Source organism: Crinia signifera, chromosome 4 (assembly GCF_055691185.1).
Source record: "Crinia signifera chromosome 4, ASM5569118v1, whole genome shotgun sequence".
NCBI classification, from domain to species: domain Eukaryota; kingdom Metazoa; phylum Chordata; class Amphibia; order Anura; family Myobatrachidae; genus Crinia; species Crinia signifera.
Window position 1 is genome coordinate 257,740,282 of NC_139220.1, and position 27,345 is coordinate 257,767,626.

The 27,345-nt window shown below is 43.9% G+C and overlaps 1 protein-coding gene across 1 annotated transcript in view; it reads right to left on the reverse strand.

Annotated features, from left to right (window-relative positions):
• Positions 1 to 26,893, reverse strand: part of CILP (cartilage intermediate layer protein) — a 43,888-nt gene extending 16,995 nt beyond the window's left edge. The window contains exons 1-2 of the mRNA XM_083184314.1: positions 26,787 to 26,893; positions 7,111 to 7,237 (exon numbers count right to left, since the gene is read on the reverse strand). Coding sequence (XP_083040440.1) covers positions 7,111 to 7,177 — 67 coding nt within the window. The 5' untranslated portion in view covers positions 7,178 to 7,237; positions 26,787 to 26,893. The remainder of the gene's footprint in view (positions 1 to 7,110; positions 7,238 to 26,786) is intronic.
• Positions 26,894 to 27,345: the final 452 nt, after the last annotated feature.

A 27,345-nucleotide genomic window follows, 5' to 3' on the forward strand; every position in this document is an offset into this window, starting at 1 on the left:
TTCCCAGATCATCTATCTTTTTTCCAGATCATCAATCAAGGAAAATTGAACCTTGGTGTCTTTTAAATTTCTAAATGCATTTTCCCAAAGAACGGCTTTGAGGTGCACATCACCGGGTCCAGAGATACCTTGTTGCCAAATGCAACAGACACGCGCACACACTTTTCAACTTATTGCAGGTTGAGTATCCCTTATCCGAAATGCTTGGGACCACGAGCATTTTGGATAAGGGACTTTTATGGATTTCAGAATATTTTTTTCCATACTTACCTGGTCCCCTGGCGATGCCCTGATGGTCCCCCGAAGTCCATGGTGTCCCCTGGCATCCACTGCAGTCATTGAAATCCTCTTAAGCAGCATCCCTGGTCCCAAGGATGCATTGTGCGGGTTCGCCAGTGACGCCACCGGCTTGCAAGCGCAATGCATACTTGAGGGGATGGCGCTGAAGAGGATTCCAATGGCTGCCGTGGATACCGGGGGACAAGGTAAGTATGAAAAAGGTGTGGGAGTGGGTGAGGAAACAAAACAACCCCCCCCCCCCCCCGAAAAATCCTGAAAAACAACGGTTTTAGGAATATTTCAGTTTTTGGATATACGGATAAGGGAGACTCAATCTGTATATAGATAAATTAAAACATTATTGTACAGGATTTTAAGAAACTTGCAGCGAATAAAACACTACACAAATCCATAAAAATTTATTTTTCTATCATAGTCCAATAAGAATGTTTTTACTAACTTCACTCTTGATTGATTGTAGTACAATGGAAAGCTAATACCACATCCAGAATCCTGAAAAATGATTATCTTCTTCCTCTGAAAACTAACATATGGCGTGACCTACTGTGACTAGTGTCAAACAGACCGTAGGTGCCGAGCGTATGTGTTTCCCATAGCAACCAATGAGCTTCTAGCCATCATTTATCTTGTTCATTCTCTAAAAATGATAACTAAGATATAATTAGTTGCTATAGGCAACATTTCTACCTGTTCTCTTTAGAAGACTTGATAAATCTCTCCCATACTTCCCCGCGTTCTGACAGCTGAGGCATAGGTGACAACTGTGAGGATGGCATGAGTTTCCCTTCAAATAAAGACTGCGGGACTGATTCAGTATTGGTTGGAGGTTCTTTCGCTGCTGCTTACAGAGAAGCAGCAGTGATAGCATTAATATGCTGCATTAACATAATAGTGCTATTCCCTAATTATCCTAGATTGAGGGGACAGACCCCTTAAATTGGGATAATCCCACCTAAATCCCTAAAGTGGATAGCTGTGTCTTGAGTACACTTCGAGTGTCTAGCACTGACTCCCAATGTGGACAAACGAGGAGTCTTGTTTACTTTTATTACTTTTTACTGTGAATCATGGTGATCATCTATCTGGAAACCATGGCAATATCTTAACATCCGCAGGTCACGGAGGTCTAATTGGTTGCGGTATTGGCCTCAGGTCCCTGCGGCTACAGCATCAGGAATTAGCACCCAATCGTGACTACAGCCTGGGAACAGTGGGGAACAATGTCAGCAGTAATACACTGTACAGTTAAAACAAAGTGCATGAATTTCTGGTGAATCACAGAGTGACTAAAGTGTTTGTGTCTTTCAGTCAAAGAAAAAGCATGCACCGATATCCTACTGTACGTATGACTTGAAGAGAAATCTTGAAAGGTCATGCGTATATATAGAAGCATCCAGGAAAATGTTCTGTACAGAACTGTCTGCAGGTTTCAAATAATTACACTAATGGAACCTTCAGGGAAAGACGTTATTTTCAAAGGCAACTAATGAGGTTCTAGCGATCATGTTATAAGAGTCATGTGTGAAAAGTATATAAAATAAAACAGCAACTTTTCATTGATGTTCCAGCTGGTGCTGATGCTACAGAAAGGAAAAAGTAGATGAAGAAGTGACCTTTAGATGTAAGTAGAATGTTTATCACTTTTGTGAAGTCAGCTTGAAAGGAATGTTGGTACATAGGAGTTGATGCTGGTTGGCTCGGTAAGCGAGGATCGCAGCTTACTGAGCACCAGAGACGCCGCCCACCACCCATCCGAGCGCTCCCCCCCCCCCCCCGCCACCGAGGATTCCCCTCTTTAACATGCAAGGGGATGTGTAACAAAAACACCTACAATTTCTCCTGCCTTTGCAAATAAAAGTCAGTAGAAACTGAGTTTTATTTGTGGCTGCCATGACAAAGACATGGCAGGCATTGTTCTGTCCACGTATCCATGGAAACGCCCAGCATTTGTAAGGGGACATAAAACGCTGGGCATTCCCATTGGCGGCACCAGATCCCACCAACGTCCACTCCCAGGCCTCCCCGATCCTTGTGAATGGCTCAACAACAGAGCGATGGCAGGGGCCATGCTGCTTTGAGCAGCATGGCCTTTGTTAATGACATTCTCCCTTCAGAGGAGGATCACCTATGACCAGGGGGAGTGCACATCGTCAGCGACATAGTGGGTACACACTAGATGACGGACTTGGCTGAATGGTGGGGATTAAGAATAAGGAAAGGTGATGGAAGGATGTTCTGCTTAAAGAGTAGAACAATTACAGATAGAGAAGTATCAGAAACAGACAAGGGCCAGGGAATGTCCATCACAGTGCATGAGAGATGAAATCTCCTGTGAGACATGGAAAGTTGTCATCTGGAATGTTGAAATCTCCTACTACAGATGTAGCTCTTTTCATCTTTGCAGGGGCTGGCGATTCCATCACCAGCCACCGCCAGCGGCTGGCTACCGCCAGGGGTGCACGAACACAAGACGCTCGTGCACCCCGTGGCAACGGAGCCTGCCGGGGGTCCCCGCCGCCTCCCCCGCCGTCACCACCGCTCCCCCTCGCCACCCCGACCCCCCTTTTCCCTGAAGCGGAGACTGGCAGGGAGATGCTGCCCAGCCGCCGTGATACTGGGACATGCGTGCGCGTGAGACTCTTGGGCGTCACCGGCCCCTATCGCCGGCGCTCGCCAGTGAAAGGGATCTGGCAGGCCCTGGGCAAAGAAGAGAGGCTACATCTGTATGTAGAGCAGTGTTTCCCCTCTCCAAACCTCAAGGAACCCTAACAGTGCATGTTTTCCTGGTCTCTTCAAAAAGTAATTTGTGAATCCAGCAGGTAGATCCCTGGGGTCTGGAGCTGGGAAACACTGATGTCAAGTATGTACCGTAGGGCAAAGGATAGCAAATATGTGAGCAAGGTAGTAAAGTTAACAAGTAATATGGAAATTAAACCTTGTAAATGATTAATGACTTACTTCATTGGGTAGTAAAATTGTATAGGGAGATGTCTGAGTCCTCTAGAGACTAGATGGAGAATTTGGCAATAGCAACTAATGCGGTTCTAGCGATCATGTTATTGAATATACTTGATATATACATACTGATAGATTGAAACGAGAAGCTTTTTAGATGCTATGGGTAATGTTTTATTTCGTTCCCCTTGATACATCTCCCGACTGGTGTTGAGGAAATGGTCTTATGCCTGTTCTTTATAGGTGGTTATTTCAGGATGACCCTCAGAATACAATATTTCATCTATTATTTGACAGCAAATGGATGTCACGTTTCCAAAATAAAACTCAGGCCACCTGATCTCAAGTCATCTATAGTTAGACCCGGTGGGAAGAGGACTTTTAAAATAATCCCCTTGGTGGTGAATTCCAGAGATGGGCGACAGTGTGAGGAGTCACAAAGCAAACAGCTGGTCTTCAGTGAGAAGGTTAATTTAAGAAGTGTAAACTGCGCTGTAAATAATCAAGCATGTGAGCAACATCCCTCTCTGTCCTTCTTCTGGGTTATTATGACAATCCAGCGCAGTTCTTTTCCATATGCTTATGCGCAGCACATACTAGGTACAACTATGCATTCATCACAAGTACATCTCTACTACTGTACAAATGGTACGCCTCCTTCCTCATTGTGTGACATCACAACAAGAATGTACTGCATGTAATAAGTAGGGCTGAGATCGCTAGTCTGTGGTTGCTTATACAGTGTGGATATGGTAAGGCCATGGGGCATATTTATCACAGTCTGATAGGATGTGATAAGCATGGGTCTTCAAACTGTGGCCCTCCAGATGTTTTGAAACTACAAATCCCAGCATGCCTTGCCACAGTTTTAACACTCCCTTATAGCAAAACTGTGGCAAGGCATGCTGGGATTTTTAGTTTCACAACATCTGGAGGGCCGCAGTTTGAAGACCCATGTAAGATAAAGGAAGAAAAAGGGGGAGTGGAGCACTATACTAAAAGATGATCAATTGGGCATTACAATTAAAATGGATTTATTAATAATATAAAGGTCCTCTCATTTGATATTATGATGAATAGCATATAAATTGCTAGAATAGAACAATCTAAAAATAAAGTAAAAAATAAATACAATATTGCACTTGTAAATTTGAGAATATTTTATTTTTACTTGTATTTTTACTTCAGGAACTGGGGCCCACCAGGGGTTACCTTTGCACCACTGGGGCAGATTGAAAATGTCCAGAGAAAAATTAAGATTTTAAAGAGACCAAACAAAATCTAAATTGCGGGATAAAAATAAACTTGTACAGCCAGGGCGTAGGGCGGTGTGTGCATGCAGTGCCTGGGGCAGCCCAATATCTATGGGAGCCCTGGGTACGCCACAGGATATGCCATGAGGCCATGCCCCCTTTCTAGTCCCAAATTTTAACTCCCATATGAAGGCAGTATGGCAAAGTGCTGTCTCTTTTAGAATTTTGTGATTACTTCCATTGAGGCTAAAGACATAACCCTTCATTTACACACCAATGATATCTAGACATCAGAGCCTAGAATTGCTATATTTATATTTTTGGATTAATCATATAATATTAATCATTTTTAAGCAGAGCATACAGTCTATAGCTGCTGTTGCCTTCCATGGGTAAAGCTACTAGCAGATGGAAACATCAGTTCTGTTTGACTTTATATCTTGCTATAAATTTCTTTACATTCAGTCACCGGGTGTTTGATAGAAAATAAGTTCCCAGTCCTTCCTACTGTAAATATAAAAGGGCCTGGGGCTTGAACCTACAGCTTCATTTAACTGAGAAGGAATGGTAAAAATGCTTTCAGGCCACATTTATTAGCTCGATTAGTAACTCAGTTATTGAGACACAGTTTAAAGTTTTGTCGCACTGGTACAGATGCCCTCTGACCCTTGCCAAAATGATCCCTGGTGTACCTGACACGTGTTGGTATTGTGCCATCGCCACAGGCTCCCCAATACATATTTGGTGGAACTGTCCCTCACTCCGCCCCTTCTGGAATAATGTTATCTCAATCTCTAGGCTAATTGTGGGTCCTAACGTCCCCTCAACGCCTTTCTGGCTCCTTAACATAGTTTCTGGTTCCCGATCAACCTATAAAAAGTCTATTTCTAAATAGTGCAGTCAAATCAGTCATCCCTGTGCGATGGCGTAGCACCACTCCCCCTACCATAAAGGAATGGTTCAACAGGATAGCTATGTATATGTCTGTGGAGGAGATGAGAGCGGCCCCAGAAAACCAGCAGAAATTCACAGCCACATGGCTAGCTTGGCTGGATTTCACTTCTTCCCAGACACACCTAGGGTTTATGTCTTAAAGAAAGCCCCCCTTTTTTTGTACACCTAGTTAATCTCTGTTAACCATCACACCGAGGATCCCTACCTTTTTGTAGGTTTAGTTGCTTTTTTGGGACAGCCGCTGAATACAATCCTTCCCTATTTCCTCTTTCTCTTTCTTCTCTATTTTCTCTTTTTATTTTATTTTTGGATATCTACCTATTCATGTCAAGTGTTCGCTTGTTCTCTTGTATAAGCAGGATTGTTACTTAAATAACAGACTGTTGGTATTTTTTGGAGGAAATTCTTCTTGGTTTTATTATTTTGCATCAGTGGCGTAACTATGAATTGGGCGCCCCCCCCCCCGCCGTTAATGGGGAGCGCCCCCCGCCGCACCCCCCGCCCGCAGCCTTAAGGTGCCCACACACGCACCGATCCCGGCGGTGTGATGCTATACGATGGGATGCGCGCTCCCGCGGCACCCCATCGCACAGTACAAAAAGTATGTGCTGCACATACTTTTTGTACTAGCTTTTTCTAGCATAGCATCGCATCGCATGCACATCGTATGCACAAGGCATACGATGCGATGCTATGTGTGCTAGTTAAGCCGGGATCGGTGCGTGTGTGGGCACCTTTACGTGTCATGCTGGTCACGTCCCGGCTCCCTTGCTGGCTTCATTCTTCTGCTAGTGAGACGGCCCAACACAAAATGTCCGCCCCCATACAGCAGACAGTTTCAGAGAACTGTCTGCTATATGGGGCGGACATTTTATTGTGGTCCGTCTCACTAGCAGAAGAATGAAGCCAGCAAGGGAGCCGGGACGGGACCAGTGAAGTCAGGTAAGGCTGCGGGCGGCGGATTGGCGGGCGGCAGATGGGCGGACGGGAGGGGGATAACTATAGCACCACAGCCCCCCGGCGCCCACACATGCACAGCACCCCCCCGCGGCCACGGGGGCTGCGGTGCTATAGTTACGCCTCTGTTTTGCATCTCCAGCTTTCTATGCTTTCTATGGCGGGTATGGCTGTGCGCCTGAGGCACCAGGCTGTGCGCACACACAGAGTAGATGGCTCTGCACGCTGAGTGGCAGGGCGCACAGACAGTAGACTGCCGTGGCACACAGTGAGTCAGTCAGACTCAGCCACACACAGATGGTGCACAGTAGACAGCCAAGCTGCGAGGGTCACTGACAGGCCAGCTAGTACAGGCAGTGGCCGTGGCGGGCTATGGAAACTCTGGGGCCCTTTAGATCTCTGGGGCCCGTAACACTTGTCCCCCTTGACCCACCCTGTCGTCTGCCCTGTTACTATCTCAAAAATTTTATAAACACTTATTGGAAAAAAAAATACTGTAGGGTCTGATTACAAACAGCTGCAAATAAGTGGAAATCTACAATTGTGCCTGATAGTATTTCCTCAGTGACACTAGGCAAATCTGGAATTTACGTTCCTTATTCTTGATTTATTGGAGACATCTGTAACTCATGCAGATCATTTCCTCTCCTGGTGCCAGAGTAAGAGTACATCCCGTAACATCAATACTAACCTTGTCCATTTGCAGACATGCAGGCCACCTCCAAGAACAGCAGACAAGTAAGTACGCCAGGTCTCATCTTCCCCTGGGGTGTTCTCTGCTGAATTACACTGGTCCTAAGTCCTGGATGCCAAAACACCTGCCAAAACATTATCACAACATCCTTTATCATGTATTGCACATGAAAATCACACCGACAGAATGATTCTGAGTAGAACACATGTTAGAAAGCGAACACTGCTTGAATTTTTTAGCAAACTTTTATGCTTTGTCTTCTTTAGGACCTTACGAGTAATTGTGAGTCAAACAAATCTCAGTCTTTTCTCTGTGATCACTGAATATTATATTAGTGTCAACTGGTTGGTAACAGGGTACTCGCACTTAAGAGAAACTCTGTAGCTGCTGCTGCTCACCCGGCGCCGTCCGCCCTGCCTCAATCCGAAATCTTTTTGTGTCGGATTGAGATCTCTGGAAACATGGCCAAAACCTTTCGATTTTTGCTGTGTTTCCATCAAAAGCAGGGGGATTAGTGGCTATTCCATCAATACACCTGGGCTTTGGAAATTCGGAACATTTCCAACATGCCAAAAAACCCCAGCCAGCACTGAATAGGTCGGAACCCCTTCCGACCCATTCGTGTTGAAAACTGACGTCTTTTTGGCAAGACGGCAGTTTGGACATCAATTGAATATACCCAAAGGTGCTTAACAGGCCTCATTGTCAGCAAAGGATGGGTACGATACCCAGATGGTCACAATACTGGTAGTGGAATCTCAACAGTCAAAATCCTGATGGATTTTGGTAAGGTTTCTAACCCTAACTGACCCCTACTGTAGCCTAACCCTAACTTTCCCCTTTGTAAGCCTAGCCTTAACCATCCCCGATCCCACAAAGCCTATCCCAAAACCTTGGCCCTTCTGATCGATATTATTCTTTATACTGCCATGTGTGTATGCTCTGCCCGACGAAACGATGTGCATGTACAGATGAGGGAGCGCTTTGTGTGTATGTACTTGTCGATGCCGGCACCCTGCCGGGTCCCTGCAGCTTCTAAAAATCACCCAGTGTATAGGGCATTACAAGATTTTGACGGTTGCTAGTCCAGCACATTCGAATATAGTGACCATAGGAATGGTCACCGTCGGAATCCTGACTACTTTCCTCAGTGAGGCCCTGACTACATTGTTGGATATTTTAACCATACAGTAGCTCAGCATTTCCATTTTATTCTTTAATCTCAGCATTTACATACCATTATAGTTTTACAGACATCTTTATGGCAGCTCCTCATCAGCCAATATTGAGCCTTGAGAATTGAAACAAGTCATGGTGTACAGGAAGCTCATTTTCTGGTTAGTGGTTAGGCTTGAAGCTTTCTTGATCAAGACCACCCTTTAAACTGACACATCCTCAGCTGCTTACTATATTAGCATTTTCCTTTATAGGAGATCAGATGATATATCCGGCCGTACGTCTATTCTGTAAGTTAGCGCCAACTCCCTTGTTCTACATAGCAAATTTATAATGCATTCTGCAGAAACAGAGGGTTGCTTAAATGTTACTTATTCAGGTTTTAAAGCAGATCATAAGCTAATAAACTGGTCCGGTTCTCTGGTGGCTCAATGCATTCAACAGATGGTTAAAGATAGCTTTTTCTTAGCAGGCAACGCTTCCTTTCTGATTTCCCAGAATAGAAGCTGTTGCAAGGTACACATTTTCAACCCCACACTGCAAAGGACATTCCCCACACAACCCATATATTATTATAATTACTATTATTATTAATATTATTATTAATAATGCAGTTCACTAATATCTCTTTCACATCGCATTGAAAATCTGCGTCGTCCCAAGTCAAGGTGCAGTGTGAAAGCACCAAAACTAATAACCTGGGTCAACCAACCCAGCAATTTGACCTGGGTTAAAATTAGTGTTAAACCCAGGTCAGAAAAATGAGGTACAGTATTGGCGCTAAACCCAACACAAAATTGTCTTATTTAAAAGTTTTTGTAGAAAACAAGCTTGTTTTCTGAGGAAGCCGCCGAACCCGTAAGGAGGCGGGGAAAAGCGTCATTGCTACAAAATTCATCTTCTTTTCTTTGCACTAATTTTTTTATCTCCGGAGTAAAAAAGGACCGGCCTCTATACCTGCTAAAGATATATAGACCTGAGACCGCTGCCACTACAGCTCTAACTAAGAGCCCAGGTCTCTGGAAAACCACCAAACTGGATTGCTGCTAATACAGCCATAAGGAAACCAAATCTGGTCCAAATTTGGTACAGGTATAGGGATGTCTCTCCCTTTTATACATATATATATATATATATATATATATATATATATATATATATATATATATATATATTTTTTTTTTTTTATTGTGTCTGGCCAGACACGAGAATAGTGAGCTTATGCCTCCACCACCTATGAAGTGGATTATTTTAATTATTATTATTAACGCACAACCCAGTGGGTTAATATTAAAATTGGGACTTTAACAACAGTTTTTAATACAAAACTTCTCATTTCCCATTTATCCTGCTGGGACAATTACTTTGGGGTTAAAAATCCTCAACAGTGATTAATTATTAATTACCATTGGGGGCCGAGTGTGTCATTATACATTTTTGTGTAATATCTATTTTTATTTTCATATTTATATGCGTTACATTCAGTATATTATCTTTTCTGTTTTTAAATCCAGGTCACCCTGTGTTGAATGTGAAATTGCCGGACCCAGGTTGGACCTGGGATTGAGAATCTGGGCCCGCCTCGGCATAGCGATGTGAAAGTGGTACCAGTGATCCGAAGATTAAACTGTTTATTAATTGATAGAATTTATAAAGAACAATGGGGGGCTTAGACTGCAGACCCTAATAACATAACAGGAGGTGGTGCGCCAAGCAGGTTAAAAAAAATACGGTCTGAGAACCATGGCTGTATAACGCAACAGTTCCTAAATGTAGATATTTATTTCTGGTGGGTTATCTGGAGGAATTCAACCTCCTCAGTGTCCTTTGAGACATTACATCAGCCTTTAGGTGTCTTTAGTCCTCAGTAACAGTCTAGCTCTCTCTGATATTTTGCCCTGTTTACATCCATGTCCTGGACACCTTGGAAAGGCCATAAAGTCAATTGCTGCCTACGCCCACAGCCTAACATCCAGTGGAAGAAGCACCCAAGCCAGGATTTGTCCAGGAGCCGAAAATCCTCAGGTTTTAAAAAGCCGTAAACTGCTGGCTCGTATTCCTCAACTCAGCACGTTAAACCCCCGGAAATCAACACGAGGGCCGCTGATCTGGAGAGTCCATTAGATTGTATGGCAGAATGCTGGATCTTTGAGAAAACATCTGGTTAGAGGAACTCCTCATATTCTCCTTGCTTTATTTTAAAGTTATTTTGGTACTTTTGCCATGATTCGCTGCCAAGTACATAGCTGCTATGGACATAACCCTCACGGATTGCCATGACTGGTTTTGTTCAATTTTAGCGGTAGTGCAATAACTGATGCTTTACTTCAAGAGTGCCAGGCCTTCAATCACATTCATTTGATTACTTTTTGAATGACTTTATAAATACAGGATAATACAAATGCCAAATTTAAGAATAGGAATGTGTAAATATATTTTTCCATGGTCTCCATTCATGAAAGTATAAAATGTTACGGCTGCCATGGCAACCATAAAAACCAGACACGTATTAAACTCTTACCCTTAGAGGAATATTATTATACTGTCTGATTGGAGGATGTAATTAACAGAGATATATAGCAGCAGAGGGTGTGGGGGAGGGGCTTAGAGTGACAGGTTACAAATCATTTAATACTACGATAACTCCAGCATCCAAGGTCAATTACTTTTATGTTAATACCTCAATCAATTGGCTAGATGAATACACTGCACGGAGGTCTAGGTCAGTCTATGTGAACTAAACAGACCTGCATTTTAATGTACTCATGTAATTTGTACAGTCCCAATTGCAGCATGTGAATCTCATATATACATGATTTCTCCAATAATCTGTCCACAATACAAAATGCATTGCTGTGAAATCTTCAACTTCTATTCTGATAGATACTACATTAAGGGTTAGATGTATGAAGCAGTGATAAGGAAGGAGAAGTGAGCCAGAGGAGAAGTGGCAACCAATCATCACTGAAGTAACATCTAGAATTTGCATAATATACAATTATACAGAGCAGCTAATTGGTTGCCATGGTCCATTTCTCCTCTGTCTGGCTCACTTCTCTTCCCTTATCACTGATTCATACATCTATCTACCCCAATGTAATTTCAATAAATACAATAGGAAATCTACAACGGTTACAGGACTCATTTAGAGTTTCATGTTTTCTATGCACCAAATGTATGCAAGATCGGTCTCAAAAAATACATATTTATAAATGTAGTGTATCATGCCACCTTCTGTCCTCTGCATACTGGCTCACCCTTCTGTATTACCCATCTCTGTCTGCTCATCCACAATAGATTGTAAGCTCTCCAATTCATCATTTTTTATAGTATTTTCCATATAAAATTAATAATGTAGACACTCCCCCACATTAAATCTTAACTGCTATAGAACTATATCTAATAATGGGAAACTCTAAATTTGAACATGACTAAAATGAGTGTGCCCACATCACAATAGGCATGACCATTCCCTTGGGGGCTTTCCTGGGTCCTTGAAAATGTTAGGCTGCCCCAATATCATCTTTACTCCCCTAAAAATAATCCTTTGCTAGTACACGCTGCATTGAATGGATGTTGAATAGTATGGGGTTATTCTGCCCAACTGTACAAAGTTGTGATAATTGGGATGGCATGAAAGTACCCTGAAAAAGGAGAGTTGGGTATGCAATGGGTAGTACCCCTATCCAAATGGCAGGTACAGCAATGACACAACATGAAATAGCTGCAGAACTAATAAAGAACTTTCCGCTGGAGTGATCAGTACACAGCCAATCAGAAGTGGATAGCCAGCACCCTCTCTAGGCATTAGGAAATGCATAATAATATGGATGCTTTATAACACTTGCTCAATACAGAAATGCATATATACAATGGCAAATTAATTGACTTATGTGCACCGGCAAACAATATTCCTTTTGTGAGCTTTCTGTAGTATAACCAAGAACTTTGTACATTTCATGTGCCAGATAATCTCCAGTATGATGTAAATGTGTCAGTCTTCGCACTCTAGTCATAAAATTAATTTATAACATCTAGATAACAAACTACAATAATATAAGTATTATATTATTCTTTCCCCACTAACCACCATAATCATTGCAGGCAAGAGGCAATCATTGTGACATTACAGGCCAGAGATTTCTCGCAAGCTCTGCCCCAGCATTCGATAGTTGACACATCCATGCGATGTAATTATCGCACTGCAGATTGGGCCGATATTATTACAGCACTTCCTCAGATGCAGATGGTAATGCATAGGACCCTTAAATTCAACAAAGCCAAGCAATAATGTAATCAGGAGGAAACTTTAAGGGCGGGATTCTCTAATATCCGCGCCCTCGTCCGCCGCATATCGCCGGCTACTGCTGACATAATTATCTCATATGCTCTAACATATGCGATAATTATGGCAAAGGACAGCTCTTACGTTAAGAGCTGTCCTTTGCGGTGACAGGGTTTTTACCACATTTTTGGTTTAGAGAATCCCGCCCTAAATGTTAAAACTAATAACGGTGAGGCCATCCGATAATGTAACAGGAAATACAGGGTATTTATAGGTACTCACACCCGGAGCTAAGGGCTACACCTTTTTTTTTTATAAATTTTTTATTTTCAAAAGTTTTCATATATGAAAAAACTAATTTTCCATCAATCAATAAATGAAAAATCAGAAATCGAATATTATAGAAAAACATTTTGAAGACATAACATAGCCACGAAACACAAAGATGACGATCACCACACATCTTAAATATAAGTAGCCGTATAGACACTATAATCCATAATTTCGCAACACCAAAATATATAAGCATTTAAACATTTTAGCAGATTGATAGTAAAGAATAGAACAGATAAAAAGACAGAAAGGGCAGAGGGGAAAGAGGGGGGGGGGGATATGCTTGTAGAGACATATATCAGGATTCTGTCCAGCTATCAGCTAAGTCAAGAACTCGTATGACAACTCCTAGGTCCGTTCTTGCCCAAGACTCCCCTGGTGTGGTGATGACTTTATAGGTTCTGAGGAATTAGACTTATGTAAGAGGAGGTGTTTTTTAATTCAATCCACGCATATATATTCATATATGGGGAATTTCTCAGGTGTGGAATAGTAAATATCATCCATTGACATGTAGAAGTCCATGCGATGGCACCAAGGGCTACACTTTTTTTAACACAAAGACATTCAAAACAGTAAAGTTGGCACGGCTGCGCCTTTGCAGTAGCATGTCCATTTGCTCATACAAATGGCATGTGGCATGGGGTATCTTGCCCCATGCAAATCTGCAATTAAATTGTGAAAATATGCCTAACCGCTATCCACTTTCAAATCCATTCTCAATTCACTAACCATCGAAAGGACTTTGCTGTATGTTCAAATGTGAGTAGGTCCGAAACTTCCCCTAATCTGCACCCAAGAAAGGCTGAACAAGACCAGCGCTGACGTCAGAGACACACCCTTTGTTTTTTCTGACACACCCAGAAAACGGCAGGCTCCACCCACAAATGCAGTAATCCTGATCTTAAAAAGTTTTCAAATCTAATTCTGGAGCAAGAGGTCTTTAACAACAAGACTTTTGGCTTTCTTTGCATTGAAACGGGAAACCGACTAGCTGGTTTTCAGCACTAACAATGCACAGTATGCGACACACGAGAAGCAAATGTGCTACTTGTTAGACCAGCGACTGATCACGGGCCATCCTAAGCAGTTGACCGCACAAAGGTGTGTGACATCATTGCTATAGGCTCTGCATTGGTCTAAAGATACTATGAGAACACAGGCTGCATTATCCATCAGGAGTAAGGAAATGCCTCACTTGTCATTCTAATCTAAAGCAACAAGCCAGAGCAATTCCCTGTGTTAGGAGCTGCTAGGTCTTGTTGGACTGTAATGCTATTTATACCACACTGAGAGTGAAGTGATTTAAGAGCAATGTCTCGCTGTCTAGAGTGTGTAATTGTGGTCCTACTGCAGTCACTGGTTTTTCCTGCATCCTTTAGGCATAAGTCCAAGATCAGTTGTCTGTATTTCTTCCAATGAAAATAAGCACGTAATCCTATCTGAATACAGCGGGATAACTGTACACCCCTAGCAGACTGCCCCACGTGCCATTAGTATTCTTGGCATTGTTGTAGTATATACAGTATAGAGCATATAGGTCTGCCTGCCAACGTGCAATGAGGACGTGTCACATTCCCTCCTGTTAGCTGGCTTACTGACCAGTGGTTTAAGCAATATTCATATAGACTTCCCACATTAGGGACCTTCAGCACATGCGCCAGAGAGAATTTCCATTATGTGCTGGATCAGGCAGGTTATCTGCACACAGAAGGAGATTGCTACTTCTCACATAAGGTGGGGAGGAGTTTGGTGGGGTAAGGTAGTAAAGTATGGAGTTTTAATTTAGCAAAAAGATCTTGTAACGAGATAAAGCCGTGTGATGAATGGTACCATCACTGCCTCGGTGCATACCTGCCTACTTTCTCTGATCAGCTGAGAGGCTCCCAAAAATGGGGCAGATGTATTTTAAAATATAACTTTGTCAGTCCCGCCCCCTAGGTAATTGCTTTAAAGAAAACTAAAGCTGGCCATACATCAGAAAGATCGATCTTAAGATCGAATGCGCTCATGATTGTGTCCAATTTCCTTTGAAATCCCCGGCAGTCCTTGGGGGTTTTTGGACACACAATCTACTCACAATCCATCATACAATCAGTCATACAATCCATCTGCTGATTGATTGTATGATTGTGTACACAAGATGTGCACACAATCTGCATACAATCCATCATACAATCCATCTGCTGATTGATTATGTACACAAGATGTGCACCCAATATGCATACAATCCATCTTACAATCAATTGAGATTGTATGATTGGGTACAATATCTTTCTGATGTATGGCCACCTTAAGAGCAAATCCATTCTATCGAATCTCAAGCAGCAAATATCAAGCACATCATGAGAGTTATAGCAATGTAAATGTAGATATTGGGGGTTATTTTAATTTAATTGGTCCCCCGCGCACAGGGGACCGAATTTTAGCATGTGCAGTTATACACATGTGCAGCTGCTTGGTGCGAGCGGGCATGGCGAACTGCATGTTCACCATCCCAATCGCGCCTAAGAGTGCGGGCGGGAGGCGTGGGGCGGCGTTGGGGGGCACAGCCCATGGGATCGCCCAGCGTTTCATGGACGTTTCCATAAAAATGCTGGGTATTCCCATGGTAATGGCCCAGTGACGCGGTTACGGGGGTTGGGCTTCTGACGTCAGCGGATGTCAGGTGTCTGCCCACTTCCCGCACAGGGCACTCGGAGATCTGATACACCACAGAGGTGTCTCAGTTCTGTGAGCACTGGAGACATCATTGGATGGTCGCCAACCATCGAAAGATTTCTCCCCCGCACCCAAGGCTGCGAATGGATGATTATGCATATCATCCATTTGCAGCTCTGCGTAAAATCGTGGCGTGCGAGGGGGGTGGGCGGCTGCACTGGCGGTGTCTGGGGGACTTGCGCGTCAACCAGAATAAGGTCCATTGTATATAGTTTCCACGGTACTTGTGAGTTATCTGGGCGTCCGATTTTTTGATTGTATGCCTTAAGTTAAGGCATACAATCAGATGCGATGCGATACGATATCGCATCGCATCGCATCGCATGCGACCATCGGATGCGATGACCCGATTTTTCCATAGGAATCAATGTTAAAATGGACTGAGTCCATTTTAACATGGAATTCAATGGGAAAAAGGGGTCCTTTTCATACCCCTACTATCCAAGTGGGCATGGAGTTGGATATAAACCTGTGGCGAGCGTAGCGAGCCACCGAGCCCGAAGCGTGGCGAGCGAAGCGAGCCCCGCGAGGGGACGGTATTCCGTGTCCCCTCGCGGGGCTCGCTACGCTTCGGGCTCGGTGGCTCGCTACGCTCGCCACAGGTTTATATCCAACTCCATGCCCACTTGGATAGTAGGGGTATGAAAAGGACCCCTTTTTCCCATTGAATTCCATGTTAAAATGGACTCAGTCCATTTTAACATTGATTCCTATGGAAAAATCGGGTCATCGCATCGCATCGCATCCGATGGTCGCATGCGATGCGATGCGATGTCCCGATCCGACCCGATTTAAAAATCGGACGCCCGGATAACTCACAAGTACCGTTTCCACTGCTGCTTGTTTTACTCTTGCACAATTGTGCTCCATTGTTGATGTTGCTTAATTACCTGTAGTTCTTACCTTTTGAATATCTAGCAAAACCTTCTGTCTGCATATTGCTTGTTAAACTGTACTGCGGGGACAGTAGGTGATGCAGTGTGTGACATTGTCTCTGTTTAATCAGTTTATCTTTATTGTTACCTTTGTTGTTATAGTTTTCTCTTCCAGAATCTTGATCTTAATCCTGTGATTGATCCTAATCCTAGTCCTATTATGAGATTTTCCCTGTTTCGACCATCATAAAGTGTGACCACAATCTTCCCTGCGTGTTGATGCTTTTACAAAGTAATACAGGTTGAGTATTCCTTACCCAAAATGCCCGGTACCAGAAGAATTTTGGTTAACGGATTATTCCGTATTTTGGAATATTTTTATATTTGAACGAGGTATATTGCAGTATCTTGCATTTATGTTGTATAAACACATAAAACACATGCATTGCACACAAATATATTTTATTTGTGCATGAAACAAGGTTTTGAAGCATGAAACAAGGTTTGTGTATTATCTGAGATACTGAATTTGAATTCTAAGTAGTCATGTCCTTGCACATATTTAGTACCAATTACATGTTATTTCCCCAGTAGCGCCAGTTACAAATGTAGCCAGTAGGTTTTAAGCAAAAAATAAAATCCTCCAGGGAAATTTGCTGTTTGCAAATGAGTTAATAAACTCTGTTTTTCAAAGGAAGCAAAGTAATGAAAACGAATGGCAGTTCAGAGTTTAAACGAGAACTAGCTAAATTGCATACTCACAATTGTCAGTAGTGGACATTTAAAGTTGAAATGCAACTATTCCTAGATCATTTGTGTGTTTTCAGTACAGACAGATCAGAGCTGGGGTAGCCAACCCTAGTCCTCGAGAGCTACCAACAGTGCATGTTTTGCAGGTCTCCTCACAGAATCACAAGTGAAGTAATTAGCTCCACCTGTGTATCTTTTAAAATGTGTCAGTGATTAATGAGTGCAGCTGTGCAGCAGCTAGGTTGTCTGGAAATTGTGAGCTGTTGGTAGCTCTCGAGGGCTAGGGTTGGCTACCACTGGATCAGAGATTAACCCCTTGATGCTGAATATAATTTTGTATTAGTGTTGTTATCTTTAATTTCTAATACGATCAAGAACACATTGTCAATTTTATTTCAGCATTAATCCACCTTTCCAAAACAGTAGAAAAACAGATTCTACACTTACATTTTTCAGAATAAAATCTGCTCTTGAAAATGATGATATATTTAATAATATGGTCGCCCAAAAGGAATACCATCTTAAAAATGTAAAACGGGGTAAATCAGGCGTTAGATCAAATATTGAAACTGTACGTGAATTGCCAATCTGAAAAAATCCTTTGTACAGAATAAATACATTTGATTTTAATATTGTGTATTATTTTTGGTGAAAGTTCAAAAGCGCAGCACTTCTATATCTCTTCCGAACCAGGATATGGGAGATCTGAGCATGTGTACCAACTCTAATCTTCCTTTCTGTATTAATAACACTTTCTGTATTATAAGGTGTTACTGTCTGATGATAGTCAGAAAGTAACTGCTAAGGATCACATTGGTTGAAAGAGATTATACTCATCTTCACACTGTGGGCGGTATTCAATGTGAATACCTGCGAGGTGCAGCGAATCCTTTTTAGGATTCGCTGCACATTCGCCACGTTCCGGAGCCAGCGGGCTCCGGTATTCAACGTGTCAGGGGCTCGCTGCCCCTGACAGGCGAATATGAGCTCCTGCGGCGAATGCCGCAGGGAGCCTGAGGAGGGTGCCAGGCAGAGAGATGGAAGTCTCTCTGCCTGCCCCTGAACGTTTGTGGGGGGCAGGTGGGCTCCCCGGGTGCCAGGCAGCACAGGCTGCCCCCCCGGGGGTGCCAGCAGGGGGCCGCGTATATTCACTATACCCGATCGTAACATCGGGTGCAGTGAATATATGAATATGTAATGAGCGGCTCGGCTCCGGCGCCCCCTGCTGGCTGCTGTGTAAAAAAAAAAAAAAAAAGATTTTTTTAAAAATTAAATATATATTCATGTGCTTACAGCACATGAATAAAAATAGCATGCCCCTCCTCAGAATAAAATTCCTGATTTTTTTACACCAAATGTAAAAAACAAAACACTTTATTTTAAAAGTTCACATTCCACTTCACCATAAAAAGATAGCGATTGCTACTCGGTGAATCATGGCGAAAAAAACCTTCAAATGTATTCGCCATGTGGTCATTGAATAGGGTGATTCACCGTTTTTGTCAAAAATTCGCCAAACAGCACAAATTCGCCATAAAAACATGGCGAATCAGGCTCATTGAATACCGCCCTGAGAGTGTGTGAGTGTGTAGTCATCGGGGCCACTGACAGGGGAGGGGGGCAGGCAGGGCTGGATTTGTGCCTAGGCCCGTGAGGCACCGGCCTCAGGGCGGCACCAACTAAGGGCGGCAGGCAGGCTGACATTCTGCTAAATGGCACAGCGGGTGGGCAGCGGCGAGTGACGAGCGCCGCTGCCGTAGACATGAATTATCATATATAGGCGGCAGCGCCGCTTGTCACCCGCCACTGCCCACCCACTCTGCCATGCACATTACATCACCGCTTAGTGGCTGGGTCCGATGGTCCCCCTGCGCATCCAGAAATGTCTCAGGCTCACTGCTGCCGGCTCCCGCCCATTGGCTACTCTACACACACACAGTCTATTGGCTGCTGTGTATCCAGCAGCTGATCTGAGCGGTGCACAGATCCTCCCTGCGCTCAGTCAGTCACAGTGTGTGAGCCAGAGAGAGACTGACAGAGACACTGTGCTAATCACTGTACTAATAGGTGCCTCCCTCCCTCCGGGTCCTCCGTAAAGTGAGCAGTCCAGAGTGCTTAAAAAAATGAAAAAATATTTTTATGAAATATATATAAATAACAATGTATATACATATATGATTAAATTAAAATAGGGGCGGCCTGACCCCTAAATTCGCCCCTGCGGGCAGGTACTAATTACTTGGGCTCGGGCTTGCTCGAGGGCCTGGCGGGGGCCCTGGTCCAACCCACCCCCTTCCCTCCCGGGCAGCAGCAGCAGCACACACCTACAGCATGTGCTGTGCTGACAGCAGGATCAGCATGAGCATCTCACTGACAGCGTGAGGGCTCATGATGAGCCTGTTGTCAGCTCAGTACATGCTGTAGGTGTGTGCTGCTGCTGATGGTAACACCCCCCCCCCCCCTCTCGGCGACCCTGTGTGTAGTTGCCAGGATGGGGAAACCATATATACGTTTAGTGCCTTTCCCATCCGCAGTAATGACCAGACAATAAACACAAAGAGGCCTTATCATTTGAAACTGGGGACATTTCTCTTTCAAATCATCGACAATAGAGTTTATTGAAGCCAGAATGGGAGATATTCCCTCATACCTGGACTTCACAATGACTTCTGGGTGCTATCTGGGGATGAGTCAGGATTAAGAATGAATAACTTCTCAATAGGTCAAATTAATCTTGAAAAGGGTAACCCTGTGCATCTATCTTCCGGAATGGGGAGATAGAGTGCTTTTAAAAATGTCCGCAATGTTTTTCATGGAAGGGGCAGGGCATAACCACATAATCACATTCATAGCTAATGACATCACAAGGGCCCTGTCTCTAGGTGCGTACACACGGGCGATTATAGAAAATATCGGAGTGTGCACCGGCGATATATTGCCGGGTGCGAGCTCCCGTTTTTCCCCCCGTAGTGATCGCTGGTCGCAGGAACATGCTCCTGCGACCAGCTGATTTCCACTGCCGGGCTCCCCCTGGCAGTTTCTTGTTCATCGGCGACCATCTGATGAACAGGAGACACAGAGCAATATATTGCTCAGCAATATATCTCCCCCGTGTGTACACAGCTTTAGAGTGAAAGCATAAATAACTAGAGCACTTAGATCATTTTCCATTCCCAGTTGGTTTGCAGTGGAGGCATTAATAACCAAAACTGGGATAATGAAGATAGAGACAAGCCAACTAAGCTTATCAATTGAAGATGAGCAGTTCATTTACATAAGGCAGAAAGGGCACATTAGAGAAGATACATGAAAGATCCTATTTAAATGTTAAACATTTTCACAGATGTAACTACATACATATATTCTCAGATTGCTAGGAATAAATATTCGGTGCATGTAAACCAGAATGTCCTAGTGTGAGTGTTTGGTAAAATGTTTAGATAAGGTATCTGGTTTGTTTGTAATGCAATGAGACTGCTTCAACAAAATATTGCTATTCACAGTTTTACTGATGTAAAGGTTAAATCTAGATAAGCAGGAAAGTACAATGCCAGGTTATTAGATTTAGGTTTCAACCACTATTCCGATTTTTTACAAGTGACTCCACCAGGGTCATGGACCCCCATGAGGGAGAAAAGCCCCATGTCAGTTGTGATCCGGAATGTCAAGCATTTAAACATTCAGTTTTCCGATGTTAAGGCCCCCATACACTAGCCGATTTTGGTCAGATTTCAGCCAGATCAGTCGGATCTGGCCGAAATCGGACCAAAATCGGCTAGTTTTGATGTCCCCTCACATCCGATGCGCGGTCCCGTGCGCATCGGATCTGCGTCGGGTGGTCGGACCTGCTGCACGTCCGACCACCCGACTTGGGACCTAGTGGGGCGGCGCGGCGGTAGAGGGAGCAGGGGGGGCTGGGGACGGCATAGAGCCGGGCAGGGGGAGCCGGCGGGAGCTGTCAGTACGGAATAAAAAAAAAAAGCCCATACAATGAATGGGCGGCCTGTGATTGGCTGAGCGCTCTCTCAGCCAGTCAGCAATTGGCTGAGAGAGCGCTCAGCCAATCACAGGCTGCCCATTCATACATAGCAGCAGCGGGGACGGGCAGCGCAGTGGCGGCTATTATATTTTTAAAATACTTGTCAAATGACCGGCCGCTCTCTGATTGGCTGAGAGCTCTCCGGCCAATCAGAGAGCGGCCGGTCATTTGACAAATATTTTAAAAATCTAATAGCCGCCACTACGCGTCCCGTCCCCGCTGCTGCTATGTGTAAGTACACTGCCCGGCCAGGTCAGCAGCGCTCACCGCCCCCGCCGCCCGCCCCCACCACCGCTGGCCACCGCTGCCCGCCCCCACCACCGCCGCCGCTGCCCGCCCCCACTACTCCTCACCGCCCTGCAGCTCCCCGGGGTTTTTTTTTACATGGGATAAATCGCATGCGATTTATCCCATGTAAAAAATGGCACATCAAGTGCCAAATTGTATGTGAGCCTCCCGGGGAGCTGCCGGGCGGCTCGCAGGTAAATTGGGTCCGACTTGTTTCTAGGACAAGTCGGCCTAATGTATGGGGGCCTTTAGAGTACTGACCATCAGAATTCCAACTGTCAGCCCATCATCCAGCACCCCTTTTCTTCATACTTATATTTAAAGTGATATTCCTATAGATTTCTATTTATCCAAGGGATTCTATTTATCCAAGGGCTACCACAACATCTATAAGTTGCAGCATAAATAACCACAGGACCCTTATAAGTCAGCGGCGGAACCTGTGGGTGATAGGCCCAGCAGCAGGGCCGGCGCTACCCACTCAGCAGCTCCTGCAAAGCAGGGAGGCGCCATGCTGGAAAGGCGCTGTCTCCCTCCCTGCTCTGTTAAAGCTGCCTCAGCCCTCACTGTCACTGCCTCCTGCACGCCGCCCGCAGCGCCTGTCTGACAGCGGGCGGGCGGCAGTATAAATAGCTGCTCCCTGCACCGCGAGTGCACACAGTCTACACACTGCCCGCAGTGCCTGTCTTACAGCGGGCGGCAGTATGTTGAAGCTGAGCAGCTCCCTGCACTGTGACCTCTTCCTCACGGACACTTGCATGTTTATAACAAATTTTTTAATAATTGTAGATCTTTTTTATATTAATTTAGACACTTTTTAAATAATGGGCTGGGTTATGTGAGTAAAGGTGGCCATACACGCTTTAATAGCAGCGTGCGATGCGATGTGCGCTCCTGCGGGCATCGCACAGTACAAAAAGTATGTGTTGCACTTTTTGTACTGCTTTTGGATCGCATCGCACACACATTGCATGCATGCCGTGCGATGCGATCTAGCCCATAACGTATGTGATTCTCACAGCATGTATGGGCACCTTTAGTGCCTGCAACATTTTGCGGACACAGCACTGAGATGGTGTATGCATACATGTACATGCACCCGAGATCCTCCATAGGATCGCATGTTGCATACGCTCCCACAATCGGGCTGCAGCTTGTTGCAATGGCAATGTGAAAAGATGCAAAATTTATGGTTTGCAGGAGGGCGCCGGACACAGGGCCGGCGCCACCACTAGGCAGGTCTAGGCATTTGCCTAGGGCGCCGGCCACTGGAGGGCGGCATTTCACCCCTCGCCCCCCGTGCAAAGGGGGTACCTGCTGCACCGTCTGGGGACCGGGCAGGGGAGTCTATGCCGGCTTCTGACAGGAGCCTGCAGTGGTGTCCTTGCCGCGCGGGTACCTGCGGCGCTGTGTATAAAACTGGCGGCGGTGGGGGGTCCCTGCTATCCGCCGGGCTATGCGGCGGCGCGAGAAGCGCTGCCGGGTTTGAAAACACTGGCCGCAAGCTGATTGGCTGAGATTCAGCCAATCAGCGTGCGGCCAGTGTTTTCAAAACAGAAGCGCTTCCCGCGCCGCCGCATAGCCCGGTGGGTACCTCCCCCCCGGCACCGGGGTGCCCCCACCCCGACTCGCCTGGGGCGCTCCGGTGCCTTGCACCGGCCCTGGCCGGACACCCTAGCACCGGCCCTGCCCAGCAGCAGTTGCAGTTTTGCTAAATAGTAAAACTGCAACTGCTGTCTGTCGCATATTGGAGGCTGGCCAGCACAGGACAATACCACCCACCATGTAAAGTCCCTCCCTGCAATGTAATCACAATTAAATTGAAACATCTTGAAAGCTTACAAGGCAATGCCAAAACAGGACATGACAAAGGGGTTGGGATCGTTTGGTCTACAGCAAGATGGTCGACAAGTGTTGGGTCGACATCATTAGGTCGACATGGGGAAAGGTTGACATGGTTCTAGGTCAACATGGGTCTAGGTCCACAGGTCAATAGGTCAACACAAGCAATCGGTCAACAGGGTCTAGGTCGACAGTCAAAAGGTTGACATAGGGTTTTTCACAGGTTTTTGACTCATATGTCGACACAGTCGACATGGACACCGTTTCCAATGTACCGCATCCCCTCACATCGCTCGAGTCGCTCGCAATGTTTTTGGCACGGTGCCTTGCTGCGCTCGGCACACTATTTTATTCTCCCACCACGCCCTAGTGGATGGTAGGGCATGAAATACCACCTGTCGGCACATGTCGGCTCAAAAAACAGTGGAAAACCCCATGTTGACCTTTTGACTGTCGACCTAGACCCTGTCGACCTAATGCTTGTGTTGACCCAATGCTTGTTGACCTTAATAGTATGAGCTGAAATTTTATGTCTGAAAAGCTACATCACAAGAGGGACAACTCCTAAAATAAATAAGAGCAGAGACTCAAGGCCACTTGATCTCATACGCAGTTATGTTTGTGGTCCTTTGGAATTACCCACACCATAAGGTGACAGATACATAGCGACTTTTATAGATAAATAGTCAAGATGTTCAAGGGCCTAGCTCCATTGAGGGCTACTGTGGTTAATAAACAGGCCCACAATGACAAGACACCTATAAGGTGCAATTTACAATATAAGAAACTGGTGCACAGTTAAATGAGAAACCCACAGCTGGTAATAAGCAATTTGCATATGTTGTCTTAATGTACATAATGACAGAATGCATCATTCTAAACTATTAATACTGATGTTAATACATTGACTTGCAAACAGGGGCAGCACGGATGGTGTAATGGTTAGCATTACTGCCTCACAGCGCTGAGGTCATGGGTTAGATTCCCACCATGGCTCTAACTGTGCGGAGTTTGTATATTCTCCCTGTGCTTGCGTGGGTTTCCTCCGGGTACTCCGGTTTCCTCCCACAATCCAAAAATATACTGGTAGGTTAATTGGCTTCCAACAAAATTAACCCTAGAATGTCTGTGTGTGCGTGTACATGTGGTAGGGAATATAGATTGTAGGCTCGACTGGGATAAAGCACTGCGGAATATGTGTGCGCTATATAAGAAACTCATAATAAATAAATAATAAACAACTGATATACTGTGAGATTGAAGAAGTTAATAGCGTGTTTCAATTTAACTGCAATTCCCTTGCAATAAATAACACAACATTGATATAACATGGAACAGAAATTATATAACATGGAACAGAAATTATATTACATGGAACAGGACAGGCTCAAGGAAATGTCTTGTTACCAAGAGATTGCAGTAATGATCATAAAAGTTTTCTATAAGCGAGTCACAGTTCTTTCGTATATATAGTAACTGATACGTAGTGAAGGTTCTGACCGTCAGACAGGAATTCCCTTGTGTGCCTCCTGCTTAGATGCCTCTCTCTGACAGAAACATATTTATTGCATTTCAGAAAGAAAGCATCACATAACAGTTGTAAAGGGAGAAAAGCTGAGGGAGATACTGTACATGTACTGCTCGCACACATCGGCTGCACATGCGCATAAATAACTATACGCAGTCGCCAAAAATCGGTTCCTCGTGTGAACACACGTGGGACCAATTCAGCTGACACAAACAACCTCGCACACCACCACTTTGTAGTAGTGGCAAGTGTCATTGACAGCACTTGTATACATTCATTCTCGGATAGTATCTGTATGTTATTTGTAAATTGTAGGATCTATGGAAATCATACTCTTCTCGTGCAAAATACCTATATTGTGTTCTTCTGGTCTGAATACTATAGTGGCGACATTATAATTACAATTTTACATTTAGATAACAATAAACAACAGTCATAAAAGCTGCACTACATAGTCCTGTATATACAGTATCAATATACTGTAAAGCCCCATACACACTAGACGATACAGCATTAATGATGTGATCGATAATGATATCATTAACAATATATTATTCATTTTGTCCAGTGTGTGCCTTAATCATCATTAATGATATCATTATAATTATCATAATATGCGCTCCCATGAGTCCTTAATGACCCCCCCTGTCATCTATACATACAGCTCAATCTTGGTATATCGTCAACGACTGCATGTTCAGTGGGGGACCATTGAATGATATCGGTAACTATATGGTTCAGTGTGTAATATATCGTTTGCCAGGAGTTCAGTGAGGAATTGTGGACGATATTGGTCGGAAATATATTGTTTAATGTGTATGGAGCTTAATTTTGCTCAAACCAAACCTTGGAGCTAGGCAGCTACAGAAACTATGCCTACAGTACATTGTAAGTATAACATAATATACTGTAATGGGTGCTAGAACACTGTGGGGGAAATTTACTAAGATGTGTATTCTACTTCACATGTGATGTTGCTATGGGCAACCAATCAGATCCTGTCTACTATCTTAGAGGGTGATAAATACATAAGAACTAGCTTCTAATTGGTTGCCCAAAGCAACACCACATTTGAAGTACAATACACATCTTAGTAAATTTCCCCCTATGAGTTTTTCTAAGTTCCAGTTAGCCCTATAATGAATTCTACAGCTTATGTATATAACACATTTTAGTATAGTACAAAGTATAAACAGAATAATCCAACAAAGTGCCGTGTTCGGGCATCAGTCATAGTGTGTGATGTGTGACTATCTGGAACCTGGAATAATGTAGATACGCTATAATGTACACAACATTAGGCAGGCAGCATGATAAAATACAATAGTGCAATCACAACCTGTATAGGAACTATGAAACATTAATAGACCACAAGATTCGATATCAACTAGATGCAGTAGATTTGCCATTGCACAAACATTGATTAAATATCAATCCATATTTTAAAATAAATAAATAAATAGGTGTTCAGATTTAATTTCACTGTGAAAAAAAATGATTGTTTATGTACATTTCTATATGCTTAAGGAAAAAACAGTAAATAAATATCTGTCCACCTGCCTATCTGTCTGTCTATCTATCTATCTATCTATCTATCTATCTATCTATCTATCTATCTATCTATCTATCTATCTATCTTAATTTGTAACTAATTGTCCTGCTCAGCTTTGCAGAATATCGGACCCTGTCCTGTATGTAGAATAACTAAAATGAATCCCAGGATTGATGAGTTACAATGTAACGGTTATCTGTCCCAACCATTAATAACTTTGTAATATGGATACATCATACTGTACACACAAGCTATTGTTATCCCAGTTAGGTGCTCAGTCTTACCAAAGAAGTGTGTTTCCAGCTGTCCTGCAGAGCTGTGTTCTCAGCCCTGAGCTGTTCAGGGGTCTTTTTATATAACAGCTCAGCTAACAGCCCGGGAGTGGCAGACAGCCACAGGACACAGTGGAAACCAGATCTGAGGAAACAGGGAAAGCAACATTTGAATGGGCAGACAACATTAGTTTAGCGCATCTCTGCCAGCCCACGCCCAAGCTGATAAATAACATAAAACAAACATATTCTAGTAAGTAATATCCAGAATAAAAGAGGAATGCAAACGCAACCTATTACACTCATTTTCCACAGTGAAAATATGCATAATAATTAATGAACCTGTCGCTTCTGTTTGCGTACAGTACTTAATGTTCCTATTTAAACCCCATTGTCACAGTGTAAAAACAAATTCTAAAGATGGGACTGCTGGGTAAACAGACACAGGGACCAATGCAGTGATGAACACAAGTACGCTGTAATTGCTGCAGCTTTATATTTCCCATAGCCCTATAATAACTTTCTCTGCCACCATCATCATCCTAGTCTTATCCTTGGAGCACAAGACCCA